Source organism: Bos indicus x Bos taurus, chromosome 2 (assembly GCF_003369695.1).
Source record: "Bos indicus x Bos taurus breed Angus x Brahman F1 hybrid chromosome 2, Bos_hybrid_MaternalHap_v2.0, whole genome shotgun sequence".
Classification (NCBI taxonomy): domain Eukaryota; kingdom Metazoa; phylum Chordata; class Mammalia; order Artiodactyla; family Bovidae; genus Bos; species Bos indicus x Bos taurus.
The window spans coordinates 104051444-104067118 of record NC_040077.1 but is presented as its reverse complement, the minus strand read 5'-3'; the positions used below and the strand labels follow the sequence as shown (position 1 = coordinate 104067118).

The window sequence follows — 15675 nt, the reverse complement described above, 5'->3', positions numbered from 1 at the left end:
AAACTGTGAGATTTACGGAAGACAGGATCTATGTGTGTAAGATTCACTGTGTACAGCATCCTGACATCTGCAGCCAGATGCTTAATAAAGGCCTCTTCTCATTAAGCTCCCAGTAACTCCTGGCAATAAGGAGCAACAGGACTTGGACTGAAAATGTGAACTAGGAAGAAAGGGCAAAGAGAAAAGTATGGTTAAAGTTACATCATATTTCATGTAGGACACCAGTCACAAGTTTGATACTATGTGTCAATTCACTGCACTGAAGGACAAACCCTCTGCTCATAATTAGAGAATGTACATCCATTTCCATTAAACTGCTCCCTAGATACAACCTCTAAGTCAGAAGGGGGATGCTGGAGAATGTTTGGAGCAAACCTATCCCTACTACTGGGGAAAAAAATCACCTTTCATCATTACTGTATACCACTGTGATTGGAATCCAACTACAGTTGACTCTTGAACAACCTCAGTTTGAATTGCTCAGATCCACTTACATGTGGATTACAAATATGTACATTTCTATACAATCTGAGATTGGCTGAATCCACAGATACAGATCTGTGAATACTGAGGGCCCTGTAAAGTTATACATGGATATTCAACTGGGGGAGTAGTACCCCAAACCTCTTCAGTGTGCAAGGGTCAACTATAATCCCACCCTGTGAAATCCTAGCCCTCAAACACGACTAAAGACAGGTGGTTTCCCCCAGTCTGTGTTTAGAGCAAATCAGTGAGCAAAATGGAAATAAACTCACCTGTGGGAGTGCATTTCCTATTATTTTTCAAGGATGGAAACATGTACTGGCGCAAATCTTCCATGAAAGGCAGCTGTATGTACACTAAACACTAATGAGAGACAGCGGAGATAAAAACAGACAACTGAATTAATGGAAAAATTTAAAGCTGATCCCAAATGCTATGAAAATGGCTCAACAGAAGGATTTAAAAAATTAGAAGGCAAAAGTATAGGACATGGAGAGTGACATGCTCTGATCTCTGCTATGAGCCACTGCTGTTGTTCAGTTGCTCAGTTCAGTCGTGTTTGACTCCTTGCGACCCCATGGACTGTAGCCCGCTAGGCTCCTCTGTCCATGGGATTTCCCAGCAAGAATACTGGAGTGGGTAGGCACTTCCTTCTCCAGGGGACCTTCCTGACCCAGGGACTGAATTCATGGCTGCTGCTTGGCAGGTGGATTCTTTACCACTGAGTCACCTGGGAAGCCCTGTGATAAGTTGTACACAACTGCAAACAGTACAAAAATAGTAAATATAAAAGAAATGCTCAAAGAAAGACTATCAAATATCTATAAAACGCATGACTAACATAACAGATGAGAAGAGTCAAGGTGACTGGCAGGCTGACATGGAAGTCAGGATACCTGCCTTCTCTTCCATTTCTGCCACAGTGAGTTCGCTGAGACACAAGAAATGGCAAGGAATCTAGATCTGTATTTTCAACAGGACAGCCCTAAAAAACGTAAATTCAGCAGGATCACAAGAAAATCACACCCTCAGCCTTTATCCATAGTAAAGACTATTGTAAAAAGGGAAGTAATCTGTATTCCCTTGAGGTTCTGAGACGTCAGGAAGGATGAGAATGGAGAGGAAGTCACTGGACTGGGCAAACAGTAAGTCATAGTCAACTTTTACCAGTTGTTTTATTAGGAAGCTCCTTGTACACTCTTGTAATTTATGTTCTTTCACTGCAACTGAAAGTGATTCCCAGACCAGCAGTCTCAGCATTAGGTGGGAGTGGGTGAGAAATGCAGAATTTCAGGCAACCCCCGTCCCCAGAGCTACAGAATCAGAATGTGCATTTTAACCAGATCCCCTCAGTACCTCCCATGCACATGAACAGTTGAAAAACACTGTTTAGAACAAAGCAACTGAAGGGAAAAAATTAATATGAATAAACAACTTGCAGGTTCTACCTCATATGCGTCCTTGATCAAAGGAAAAGCCACGCCAACTTGAGGATTAGTTTTTTCGTTGTAAACATATCGAACCACGGCCACCATGTCTAATTCATCCAAAGCATGAATCAGGGAGGAGAGGGCAACTGCTGCCGCCTAGTAAGAGAGATGTTTGTGTTAGTATGTGTCCAACATGTGAGGATTTTCACAGCACAACTGAATACTTGTAAGATTGCTATCCACATTCTCCCTGTTTCGGATATTAAATACCCCTCTATCCACTTGAAGGCTACACTGTACACATTGCATTTGATCACATTTACTGTACCTCTTCGGGAACTTTGTTATATGCTCTTTTTCCTTCAACTTTCCTTCTCCTCTGAATTTATACCTAACTCTAAACAAAATTTTTCCTTGCCCTCTCTCCATAAATTACTATCTGTAACCTTCTTTTCCTTCATCTTAAATTTCATGAAATAATCTTGTTTCACCACTTAGAACACAATTATTCTTCAATCTAAACCAGCTACGTAGCCATTTCCTTCCTGAAACTACTCTGAAGTGCCCTGTGATCTCCAAGTTGCCAAACTCTTAGTCTCCATTCTATCTGTTTGACCTTTCAGTAGCATCTGACCACCCCTCTTTCTCTACACTTTCTCCTTCTTTGGCTTCAGAAGTAACACTCTCCTCTGGGTATTCTACCTTTGTGGACCACTATTCCCCCAGCTCTTCTTGTCTTCCAATCTTGAAATTCTGCTCTTGGCCTTTTTCTCCTCCTCTCACTCTAAAAGAACTCTACTTTGGTGACAATGTCTTTCATCCAGTCCCATGAGTTGATGAATCAAAAATCTGTATATTCAGCTTTAAAACTCCTAAGATCTAGACTTACACAGCCTACTAGTTGGTAGATAACTTGTACTGTTATACCTCAGGTATTTCAAACTGTCCATGACCAAAACTAACTTTAGTATCACTCCCCTCTTCTCCGCCTGTACTCCCTCCTTCTACAAACATCATTTCCAAATGAGAAGTCCGAAAGTTGTTGATAAGGCCTGCCTACTGTCCTTCAACTTCAAGTGTTCATCAAGCTCTACAAATTCGACTTTTATGCCATTTTTCACATTCTATCCGCCCTGTTCCATCATGGTGTCCCCTGTTCCGAGAGCTGACTATGTCACTCTCTTCCATAAAAACCTCCACAGGTACCTCTTTCTCAGCCTCGGTAGAGCAGATCGTTATTCACAGGCAAGTCTTGTGCTTTCCCGCCCCAGTAGCTTTTTCCATGTACAATTTCTCCTCACTGGAATGCTCTCCCCAAAACTCTCTCTCAAGCTTCTCAAGCTTGGGCTCTCAAGCTTTGAACCCATCCTCAAGAATCAGCAAACTGACAAGCAGTCCATTTCAGATCTGCTTTACTAAGCCCTCCCTCCTCTCACTAACCTCTCAAACACTTTGTATTTTTCTCAGGGGCCACAGCTAACTTCCATCAACGTTAGCTATGCATATTCCCATCTTCTCCACAAAAAAAACGATGATATCAATATCTTGCCATCAAAATCCTCTACAGATGTCATGATAGAGTGATTACCTTTTCAGTTCAAGGAGTATTAACTTAGTGCCTACTCTTGGCTAAGTAATGTCTTCAGTTCAGTCGCTCAGTCATGTCCGACTCTTTGCGACCCCATGGACTGCAGCATACCAGGCCTCCCTGTCCATAGCCAAGTGTACCAAGTACAGAATGTATATATTCTAACAAGTCCCATACAAGAGACCATATCAGCACAGTGGGAAACTAAAGAAGAGATTACTTCCAATGTATCTGCAAGTTTTTATGTGGATGTCTTTGACAGAACCAACTGAGGTATTTAAAGAAGGAAGGACGGGGTCCCCAGTGTCTGCTCTAACACAACACTACACTTGTGGGAAACTCAACTAAGGCTCCATTTCCTCTCCTTTCTCCTCTCCACTTCTCTTCCACACAGTGAAAACCAGGGCCTAAGTGTAGATTCTCAACTAAGGCTCCATTTCCTCTCCTTTCTCCTCCATTTCTCTTCCACACAGCGAAAACCAGGACCTAAGTGTAGATTCTCTGTAAAAAAAAATGCTAATAACCAAAGAAAATATTCTTAAAAAGGAATATATTCATAGATTCCTAGAATATTTGAGTTGAAAACAAAAGCATTCATCTAGTTTGGCAACCCACATGATGAAGGACTTGCCTTCCACATCTGACTGATGGAGACTCTGCTTAGAAACTTACAGGAATGGGGACTGGACCATCTCACAAGGAACCAATCCATATGGAGACAGTAATCCTTGTTGATAAAATAATTCTTCATTGTGAACAAAATGACCACTTGTTGGTTCCAATTTATCCTCTGGCAGGAAGCAGAGTCTAGCTCCTGCTTCATATGATAACCCGCTAAGTATCTGAAGAAGGCTATCACATCCCTCATCCCTCCTACTTTCCTGCTACCTACACAAGTATTCTCCATGTTATCTTTTACTGAAAATTTCCATGACAATTTCTTTCTTCCTCAGCTTATCTCATTAAGCTCCAATTAGTTAATATTATTCTTTGAGTAAGACATCAAGAACTGACACCACAGAATAGCCCTGACCCGTTAGTAGAAGAATTTTTTTTTCTTGAGTGTCACAAAGTGACCCTGTGATCTATAGGTTCCGTATAAGGCTGGATGTGAACTACACAAGCCACAAGGCTGCCCTGACCTGAGCTAGCAAGTCTAGACAATGACACGTGCTAACATGGCTTTGTGACGTGACTTTTCTTACTCATATCCAGCAATCACATGAAGTGATCAAAATTTTCTTTGGGTAAAAGGACATTAAGCTGGAGTTAAAACTTCGGCAGAAGTTAAAAATGCAGTTGTGTTGACAACATATATTGAACTGCATGATTCCCAAAAGGATGTGATTCAGGAGAAATCCATGAAGTAGGAGTTTCAAATTTGAGAAGTCACATACACCTACTGTGCATTAACAAATCCAACATTGAGTGGAAGCCAAGCATTTTCTTCTCTTAATTTTACTGCTCTAATGGATATTGGCATATCCATTCACTAAATCAGCAGCCAGCTACCTTTCAGAGGTGAGGGGAAAAGGAGGACTAGATCCCTAACACCACCACCCGAACAAGCCTTCTGCATCCAGTTTACCAGTTCCAAATATAAATAACTTCTGGAACTTGGAGACCTGTTTAAGTAGTCTGAAACAGACACAGGATGGTAAGCCTCCAGTTAACATCAAAATTTCCAAGGGAGTTCTGACTTGAAGACTGCACAGGAAATATCTGTAGAGAGGGCAGGTGTGCACATAGGATGTAACAGTCACGGGTTGTTAATCAGACAGAAACCAGCCTGAAAACACAACCTCCTGGGATGTAGAAAGAGAATGAAGAGAAAGGGGCAAAGAGAATAAGACAAACTTCTCAATGATGGAAGCTGTCCAGTGAGTAAGTGGATCTTCAGCATGCTTTGTTGCTGTTGTTCAGTCGCTCAGTTCTGTCCGACTCTTTGCAACCCCATAGACTGCAGCATGCCAGGCTTTCCTGTCCTTCTCCAACTCCTGGAGCTTGCTCAAACTCATGTCCATTAAGTCAGTGATGCCATCCAACCATATCATCCTCTGTCATCCCCTTCTCCTCCTGCCTTCAATCTTTCCCAGCATCAGGGTCTTTTCCCAATGAGTCCATTCTTCACATCAGGTGGCCAAAGTACTGGGGCTTCAGCTTCAGCATCAGTCCTTCCAATGAATATTCAGGATTGATTTCCTTTAGGATTGATCGGTTTGATCTCCTTGCAGTCCAAGGGACTCTCAAGAGTCTTCTCCAACACCACAGTTCAAAAGCATCAATTCTTCGGCGCTCAGCTTTCTTTATAGTCTAACTCTCACATCCATACATGACCACTGGAAAAACCATAGCCTTGACTAGACGGACCTTTGTTGGCAAAGTAAAGTCTCTGCTTTTTAATATGTTGTCTAGGTTGGTCATAGCTTTTCTTCTAAGGAGCAAGTGTCTTTTAATTTCATGACTGCAGTCACCATCTGCAGTGATTTTGGAGCCCAAGAAAAATAAAGTCTGTCATTGTTTCCATTGTTTCCCCATCTATTTGCCATGAAGTGATGGGACTGGGTGTCATGATTTAGCTTTTTGAATATTGAGTTTTAAGCTAGCTTTTTTACTCTTCTCTTTCACTTTCATCAAGAGGCCTTTCAGTTCCTTTTTTGCTTTCACCATAAGGGTGGTGTCATCTGCATATCTGATGTTATTATTGGTATTTCTCCCTGTAATCTTGATATCAGCTTGTGCTTCAGCCAGCCTGGCATTTCCATGATGTACTCTGCATATAAGTCAAATAAGCAGGGTGACAATATATAGCCTTGACATACTCCTTTCCCAATTTTGAACCAGTCCATTGTTCCATGTCCAGTTCTAACTGTTGCTTCTTGATTTGCATACAGGTTTCTCAGGAGGCAGGTAAGGTGGTGTGGTTTTCCCATGTCTTTAAGAATTTTCCAGTTTGTTTCCACACAATCAGAGGCTTTAGCATCGTCAGTACACCAGAAATAGATGCTTTTCTGGAATTCTGTTGCTGCTTCTATGATCCACCAGCTGTGGGCAATTTGATCTCTGCTTCCTCTGCCTTTTCTAAATCCAGCTTGAATATCTGGAAATTCTCGGTTCATGAACTGTTGAAGCCTAGCTTGAAAAATTTTGAACATTACTTTGCTAGCAAATGACATAAGTGTACTTTGGCAGTTTGAACATTCTTGGCATTGCCCTTCTTTGGGACTAGAATGAAAACTGACCTTTTCCAGTCCCGTGGCCACTGCTGAGTTTTCCAAATTTGCTGGCATACTGAGTGCAGCACTTTCACAGCATCATCTTTTAGGATTTGAAATAGCTCAGCTGGAATTTCATTACCTCCACTAGCTTTGTTCAGTTCAAGCCAGCACTAAATGTTCTGCTTATGAAAATGAAAATATTAACCTAATGCCACACTTCCTGAACCTGTGACCATGAGATCCCCAAATTAAATATATTTGCTCAAACATTTTTGTTTTTAATATTCACCTGATCTCCAATTGCAGGACTATGTTCTCAGGCCTTGTGCTCATGTTATGACAAACTCATTTATCACTTCTCCATTTTCAAAGCTAAAGGTCAGTGAATTTTCCCACTGCTGTTGCAAGAATTAATGTTATTTTAAACTATAAAAGCCCCAAACAACTCACTTAAAATGACAATTCAATTCTGTGGCCCTGCCTTAAAGACCTACTGTCAACTCACCTCATCATCTTTTGCTGCAAAGACCTTTAGAACTTGATTTCCCATAAAATATTTCATGTGGACCTACACGAGGAAGTGAGAAAAAGAACTGGTTTAGATCCAAAGTAAGGAACATATGAAACCATAATGCCACATGTTATTAAGAAATTCTATTCAAAATGCTCTTGCTGAAAAACATTCACAGGCACTAGAAACAACTTACTACTTGAGGTTCAAATAAATTAAACACAATAAATGTAAAGTCAGATGAGTAAGATTTAGCATAGATCAGATCATGAAGTCTCATAAGCAAAGTGGTTTGGACTTCATCCTAAGAGCAATGACAAAGCACTGATGAATTGCAAGAGACTAGAGTACCATTTGTCCTTTAAATTACTTAACTAGCAGAGCATCAGAGTCAAAGACAGACTAGAAAATGAATACTAAGAGTTCCTGATATTATAACCACCTGCATCTATCAACCAAGATCAACATCTCTTTGATCTATGTCATCTTGAGCCCAGAGTTTCTAAGAAGGTGCCATAAGAGAAGTAATGCTTCTCAAATATTTTTTCTGCACTCCCACCTCTAATGCTGAGAAATTGTGAGCACTTTCACAGTAACAGCAGTTCAAGAAAACTGAGTCTCAAAGGTGTGGGGGTGAGGCCCATGTAATCTAAATACCCTCCATCTTCACATCCATTCCCCATCTGAAAACCATTATTTGAAGAAATATGGGAATAATTTTATATTTTCAGTCTGCTACATTTGTATAGATTTATTTGCCCTTTTATTAGAATCTGTAATAGTTGACTGATTCAAGAACAGTTAATGATACCTTTTCCTAAGGCACCTAAATGACTTCTCAAAGGACAGTCAGACATTTGGGGAATTTCTGGCTAAATTCTTATCCATCCTATAATTAGATACCAAGAATACTGACAACTTGGAAGAAGAAAAAGTGAAAAGTCCCCTGAAAATTTAAAAGAGTAATTCACAATTCAAAAAAAAAAGAGTCCATTTTATATAATGAAAAGTTTCACACTAATTCAATCCAGAAATATTAGTGTCCCTCAGTTTAAGGGAATCTGGAAAACTATGTGATCTTATTTATTTAAAGCTAATTACTAGTCTGTTAGAAGGTACATACGTACACTTTACCTTAGTTGCTATGGAAAAACCTTCTTAAGATGCTGTGTATGCATTTGTTAACACAATACACGAAAGCATATATATAAAAGCTGCTGCTGCTGCTGCTGCTGCTAAGCTGCTTCAGTCGTGTCCGACTCTGTGCGACCCCACAGACAGCAGCCCACCAAGCTCCCCCGTCCCTGGGATTCTCCAGGCAAGAACACTGGAGTGGGTTGCCATTTCCTTCTCCAATGCATGAAAGTGAAAAGTGAAAGGGAAGTCGCTCAGTCGTGTCCGACTCTTAGTGACCCCATGGACTGCGGCCCACCAGGCTCCTCCGTCCATGGGATTTTCCAGGCAAGAGTGCTGGAGTGGGGTGCCATTGCCTTCTCTGATATAAAAGCTGCTGCCGCTGCTGCTAAGTCGCTTCAGTCATGTCCGACTCTGTGCGACCCCATAGATGGCAGCCCACCAGGCTCCCCCGTCCCTGGGATTCTCTAGGCAAGAACACTGGCGTGGGTTGCCATTGCCTTCTCCGATGCATGAAAGAGAAAAGTGAAAGGGAAGTCGCTCAGTCGTATCCGACTCTTGGTGACCCCGTGGACTGCAGCCTACCAGGCTCCTCTGCCCATGGGATTTTCCGGGCAAGAGTACTGGAGGGGGGTGCCATCGCCTTCTCCAAATATAAAAGCTAGACTATTCAAAAATGAGCCTGTCTACTGGTGCACAGATCACAGTTGATTAATGGCATAGCTTTAGAGTCAGAGAGACCTTGTTCAAAACCCATCTCTACCACCTTCGAACTGGGTCACCTTGGGCCTATTATCTAACAGCTCTGAACCTCAATTTCCTAATATATAAAGTATGTATCATGCACCTACCTAAGAGGGTTGTCCAACCAGTCCATCCTAAAGGAAATCAGCCCTGAATATTTATTGGAAGGACTGTTGTTGAAGCTGAAACTCCAATACTTTTGTCACCTGATGCGAAGAACTGACTCATTTGAAAAGACCCTGATGCTGGGAAAGATTGAAGGTGGGAGGAGAAGGGGACGACAGAGGATGAGATGGTTGGATGGCATCATCAACTCAATGGACATGAGTTTGAGCAAACGCTGGGAGTTGGTGATGGACAGGGAGGCCTGGTGTGCTGCAGTCCATGGGGTTACAAAGAGTTGGATACGACTGAGCGACTAAACTGAACTGAAGAGGGTTATAACAAGAATTAAATGGGAATTTACATAAAATGCTTAGTATACTGACTGTAATATTGTAATCAGTAAATGGTAGCTATTATGACTATTTCTTGGAGAAGGCAATGGCACCCCACTCCAGTACTCTTGCCTGGAAAATCCCATGGACGGAGGAGCCTGGTAGGCTTCAGTCCATGGGGTCGAGAAGAGTCAGACACGACTGAGCAACTTCCCTTTCACTTTTCACTTTCATGCATTGCAGAAGGAAATGGCAACCCACTCCAGTGTTCTTGCCTGGAGAATCCCAGGGATGGCAGAGCCTGGTGGGCTGCCGTCTATGGGGTTGCACAGAGTCGGACACGACTGAAATGACTTAGCAGTAGCAGTAGCATGACTATTTCTATTGTATCTGTCTGATAATGTACTTAAGATAAAAATAACTTAGAGCTTAACATCAAAAAAAGTTGATTTAGAAAATACTTCATGACTTAAAACTTCAGTTTAAGTGAATAAAACTCTCTTTAAATGGAATATGTATTTTTTCAGTTCACTCTTTCTTGCTTCATCATTTAACTAAATGGGCCCCCACACCCACTGTGGCACAGATGATTTAAGTTTTTTGAGTGCTGAATTACAGTTGTAGCGGTTTTAGATAGGCAATTCTTTTCTGCCTATCTGGAATTAGTTCCCAAGAGGCCAGTTTCTACAAGCAGGTCTGAATGGAGGCTCTGTTTCACTTGCCTCATAAGCACTGACTTTAATAAACATAAATTTTAAGTTTAATCACTCCTCCCAAAGTAAATAATTTTAAAGAAAAGTATGTTGATTGTAATTTGTTAGAGACTCTCAACTTCCAAAAAGTATTTAATCTCACCATTAAAACTGTATTGACTTTAAGTAAATATTCTCAATTTTTGGCTTATGAATCTTAAAAATGCACCTAACAGTTTGAGCATATCATGAAACACATTCTCCCCAACTTCACCGAATTATTCTAACACTGACTTACACAAGGACCACATGCTAGAGCAACATGAAGAAGTTCAAATCTGGTATACTGGAATATATTTATTTTAATTCTCACTTGAGTTCTTCTGGAGCCAACAAGAATCTCTTCATCTCTAAAACGCCTGAAAAGATGCACTTTCTACTTATTCAAGTACATTTCAAGAACATTTCACTTAAGACCTCTATGAATCTTTAATGACTCTTTCTAGGACCGTGTATTGTATCTCACAGCCTTCACTGAGTTACTTCATCTCCCAATGCGTCTATTTTGCATCTCTGTATTGCAGTCTAAAAACAGATGACTTATGAACAAGCTTCACATCTTAGATCTCTGTTGGGCACTGAGAAGGGTGACTGGCATAAATCAATGATATTCTAAGAGATCTATGGTCATTCAAAACCCAACTAGACTTTCATTCCTATAAAACATTCCAGTTTACAATTAGAGAAAGGAATACAACAGCAAAGAACTGGTTGCTGTTTCTTTAAGGCTACCATGAGCTACCACTGACACCAAAGCTAAGAAGTGACTTTTCATTGAGTTTGTTCTTCTGATTTATGCTGACTTCTCCACCTCTTGATTTTCAATCTTCAAAAATCAAAGATAGTAGCACCGCAAACTACATTTAGAAAAATTAAAAGTGAAATAAGTATACATAAAAGGTCCAATCAAAACCACACCATTTCAAATAATGAGAAAAAAGCTTGTCTGTTTTGTTTACAATTAGTAGAATATGTGCTTTACCTGAGAAGATCTACAAAATCCCAAGACAGAGAAGCACTTTCCCTCCGATTTATACTTCATTTGTTCCTCATCCACTTTAGAGAAAGGAATGATATCACTCCCATAGCGGAACCCTGGAGAACAAGAGAAGAGCATCTGTTAAGCATATGGGGCCTCATTTTCTACAAGCTGAAATTGGCCCCACATATACATTAACAATATATGCACACTCCGGATCAAGCCTCTATATACTGTTCCCTGGAATCAAATTTCTGTCCCTTGTGATCAATGAGGGAAAGGAAGCAGCAGATCCACAAACATATACAATATAGAGATAATTAAAATCTAATTATATTTTTTTAAGTAGCATATTCTGCCATCTAGTTACCTTGATGATTATCCAGCCTAGAAGAAAGAACAGCAGCAAATGCAATGTACTAGTTACCAACCAAATATAAACCATGAATGACTATAAAGTATAATCATGATTTGTACAAATAATAACAAGAACACATTTATTCAGAAACCTGGAAATCTACAGAGAAAAACTCCTATTGGAAAATTTCAGAACAAAATGTTCCCAAAAATGGATGCTGGAGATTTATAAATGCCTAACAGAAGATGCCAAAATTTTTCTATTCAGAAACATTCAATTGATATGCTGGATATTTTTCTGCATTTAAATTTATTTTATTTCTGGGGTAGGATTGTCTATATATATATTTTTAATTACTTAGGGTATTCATACACATATAGGCTCTTGGCTCCTTAAAAAAACTCCAACCCTGTTTCAGGGTCTTTGTTCTATGTACGGTTGAGCCCTTTCACTATATAGTATTGTATGTTTAATAGGGAGAAAGATCATCAAAATCCAAGGAGTCTGACCTTGGGCGGATAAAAAGGAAAAGCACATGCGTGCATCTTCACTCGAAGAAACAAAGAAACGTGTGTGTCTGTGGGCAGATTCTGTGATCCAATGTTTATTTATTAGCCCCTCTCACTCTGTTCATGCAAAGTATTTGATTAAAAAGAAACACATTTCTATATGTCTTAATAAAAGCTAATGATAAAAAAATGTCAACAAAAAATTAAGAGGGAAATACATGGCACATAAGAGTAGTACATGTTTTTTCAGACATCTTACTTGAATTGTTTAAGAGTAATTTGAAACTTCTCGTTAAAAGTGTCATGTTTTCTGGTTCATCTTTTAAAGGGCAAATCAAGTACTGCAACTTTTGTATATGGCCAAAAGTAGAGAACAGACTACAAATACGACAAGTCTTTGCTTGTATTAACTAATCCCTCTATCTAGAAGAGAGAACTCTACCTATTAGCGGGTAGAGAGTAGGGGACAGGCAAAGGAAGCATGTGGGTAATTGCAAAAAGCTAAGAGAGAAAAGCTACTCACCTATACTCTTTAAACTTAAACCATATTTAACTCTTTCCTCTCCATTGCTCTATCAATGAATTTGCTTTTTGCCTAAGATAAACCAGAGTTGCTTTCTTTGCTTGCAACCAAAAGAATTGGCACCCTCATGTCTAGTCCCTTCTCCTTCCAATCCATCCTATATCCATATGTCCTATTAATCGTCTTAAAACACAACTCTGAGATTCTGCTCCTCAAAATTATAAACAGCTTCATGCTGCTCTCAAAATTAAGCATCAACTCTTCAGTGTATCATTCAGAACCCTTCCTAACTCAGAATAGTATGGAGAAACACAGACTCTTGCAGCCCTGGGTTCAAATCTACTAGCTGTTAACTATGTGATACTGCACATGTTAATGAATGTCTTTCAGCCTCAGTTCTCTTATCTGTAAAATGGGGACAAGAGTGCCTACTTCACTGCTTGCTGTGAAGATTAAAAGAGAAAATGCAGGTTGTCTTTTATATACTGCTCTGACCACGAATCTGTATATGCCCAGTACATCTTACCCAACTACTCAGTATCACTGAGAAGGCCCTCTACTTTTCTGGTCTTATGCCCTTAATCATGTTAATCCTCCTACTATGAGACAGTCATTATACTAGGATTAAATGACTAGCAAGTAGTGGAGCCAAGATTCTAACCAGTCTGACTCCAAAATTTCTGTTCTTAACCACACTCTACCGATAAGCTGAATTAAAGAATTAGTAGAGATGATGGGATGGTAATTACATTCTAAATATAACTCATGAGAACAAAGAAAGGAGGCATAACCATTACCACTTTTAATCACTCTCCTACCCCCTGAAACCCTGCAAAACATATAAATATACACAAACACTGTGATACAATGCCACACAGATAAAAGGAATTTTTTCAAGGCTTGTAAATTAAAATTATACTGAGACTATTTAGCACATAGTAGTCTGGTGATAAATTTATTATATAAAGACTCTGGCTTCTATCTTAACCATCATTTGGTATCTTATCACTTTAGCTCTTGAACATTCAGCTGGCTTCTAAGCTCTCTGGATAGAGACATGATCTAAATACACTCTACAGAGCTAATGCATATAAATATACGAAGTACAACTCTAAAGATCCCAATGAATATAAAGCAACATGACAAATATAAATAATTTTTTTAACCCCTAAATTACCTTAAGGGAGCTAATCTGGCACATTATGAGACCTGAAATTGGCATTTAGAAAAATGATCACCATGGAAGTCAAAGATTCGCAAAAAAAGTTGCTTCACCCATGTTAATATAAGCATTTGCCTAGCTAGTAAGCTTCAGACTTCAAAACAAAGCCAAGTATTAAGTCCTGTCACTTGAGAAGAGGGAGAGAGTGAGATGAATGGAGAGAGTAGCATGGAAGCATATACACTAACACATGTAAACAGACAGCCAATGGGAATTTGCTATACAACTCAGGGAACTCAAACTGGGGCTCTGTAATAATCTAGAAGGGTGGGAATGGGTGGGAAGTGGGAGACAGATTCAAGAGGGAGGGGACATATGTACACCTATGGTTAATTCATGTTGATGTATGATAGAAATCAAACCAGTATTGTAAAGCAATCATCAACAATTAAAAATAAATAAAACCCAGAGAGACCGAATGCATGAGCATACTCCTGTTTCAGAACAGCCCTGCCCAAACCCCAGTAGATGAGTTACAGAACCCAGCATCCCATGATTCCCTCACACAGATGTGTCTCTAGACAAATAACAATACAAAACCTAGCCTGCCTCATATCATCTTGAAGAAAATCTTCCAGGAAACAGTGAAACTCTCACTGGCATAATACCTTGAATAGTATCCTCTTTTGAAACTTCAGTTTCATCATCATCATTCAAGCAATAAACTGTTTCTTTTTGTATAGCTTCTTTTTTCAGAGTTCTTGCATCCACAACTGTCCAACACTTTTTAACCTTCTCCTGTGTAATCTGATTTCCGAAAGAAAAATAAAGGGAAAACAAGGAAAGTCAGGATTCAGACTGAAGAAAGAGGAAAAACTAATACATTCTCTGCTTTACAGAAAAAAATCCAAAACAATCACTCCAGCTACACTGGTTTGTCGTCTCTGGCTTACTGTGGAAATTTTATTTTATAATCCTTTCTACATTTTATTTTCCCCAAGGGTAATCCATAGATAAATATTAATATTCATAGATACTCAAACACTTTCTATGCAAAACCCACAGACTGTTTAATAAAAGAAGACCCTACATTTTGTTACCATACTTTTTCAATAGAGAAGAAAGGGGAAAGCAGTCTATCAGTAGTCAGAAATCAATAAGAAAATACGAAAAAGAAGCTACCAAAAGGGAAAAAAAAGGCAAGAGACTTATTCTCATTCTCAGGGACACTATTCTAGGCCTTGAAGTACCTCCATGGTGCTCATGCATGTAGTATGCTTTGGAATTAAGTCCTTGAATATTAAAAGAAAAAAAAAACAGTTTATAAAAAAACATGCTTTTTACATTTTATATATTTAAGTGTGTTTATATATTTATTTTGTACATTTAAAGAAAAAAGGCAAGGAGGGTCATGTGGAGGCATGGATCAGAGGCTGACATTCAAACTGGTATGTCATCAAGTCATCACCAAAAACAACTCATTTTTGAAAGTGTGCTATTATGCACATATGCTACAAAGAGGCCATTTCACACTAATAGGTCAAAATGTACTCATATTTTTTAGATGCTATTACTACCAGATCATTTATAATTGAATTAGATGGGACTGAGCTTTAAAAACTCTGAGCTTAACTCTGGTTTGTATCTGTATTTCTGCTACAATACTACAATAATGCAACTTTTCTTTTTTTTAATGCATTTTCTTTCTTTTAAAAAAGAAAAGGAGAGGGAAAGACTTGAAACTTGTGATTAACAATCAATTGTCAATGGAGAGAAAGAGAAAGAGGAGGGAACCAACTTCTATTACAGACAATTCTTAAAAGTTCCTCTCCTAGTATGCTTTTTAC

At 39.3% G+C, this 15675-nt stretch overlaps 1 protein-coding gene across 3 annotated transcripts in view; it reads right to left on the bottom strand.

Annotated features, from left to right (window-relative positions):
* XRCC5 (X-ray repair cross complementing 5) overlaps positions 1-15675 on the bottom strand; it is an 86798-nt gene that overhangs the window by 55573 nt on the left and 15550 nt on the right. For all 3 annotated transcript variants that reach the window (XM_027566993.1, XM_027566975.1, XM_027566985.1), the window contains exons 8-12: positions 14497-14635; positions 11280-11392; positions 7225-7287; positions 1932-2069; positions 756-846 (exon numbers count right to left, since the gene is read on the bottom strand). In XM_027566993.1, coding sequence (XP_027422794.1) covers positions 756-846; positions 1932-2069; positions 7225-7287; positions 11280-11392; positions 14497-14635 — 544 coding nt within the window. The remainder of the gene's footprint in view (positions 1-755; positions 847-1931; positions 2070-7224; positions 7288-11279; positions 11393-14496; positions 14636-15675) is intronic.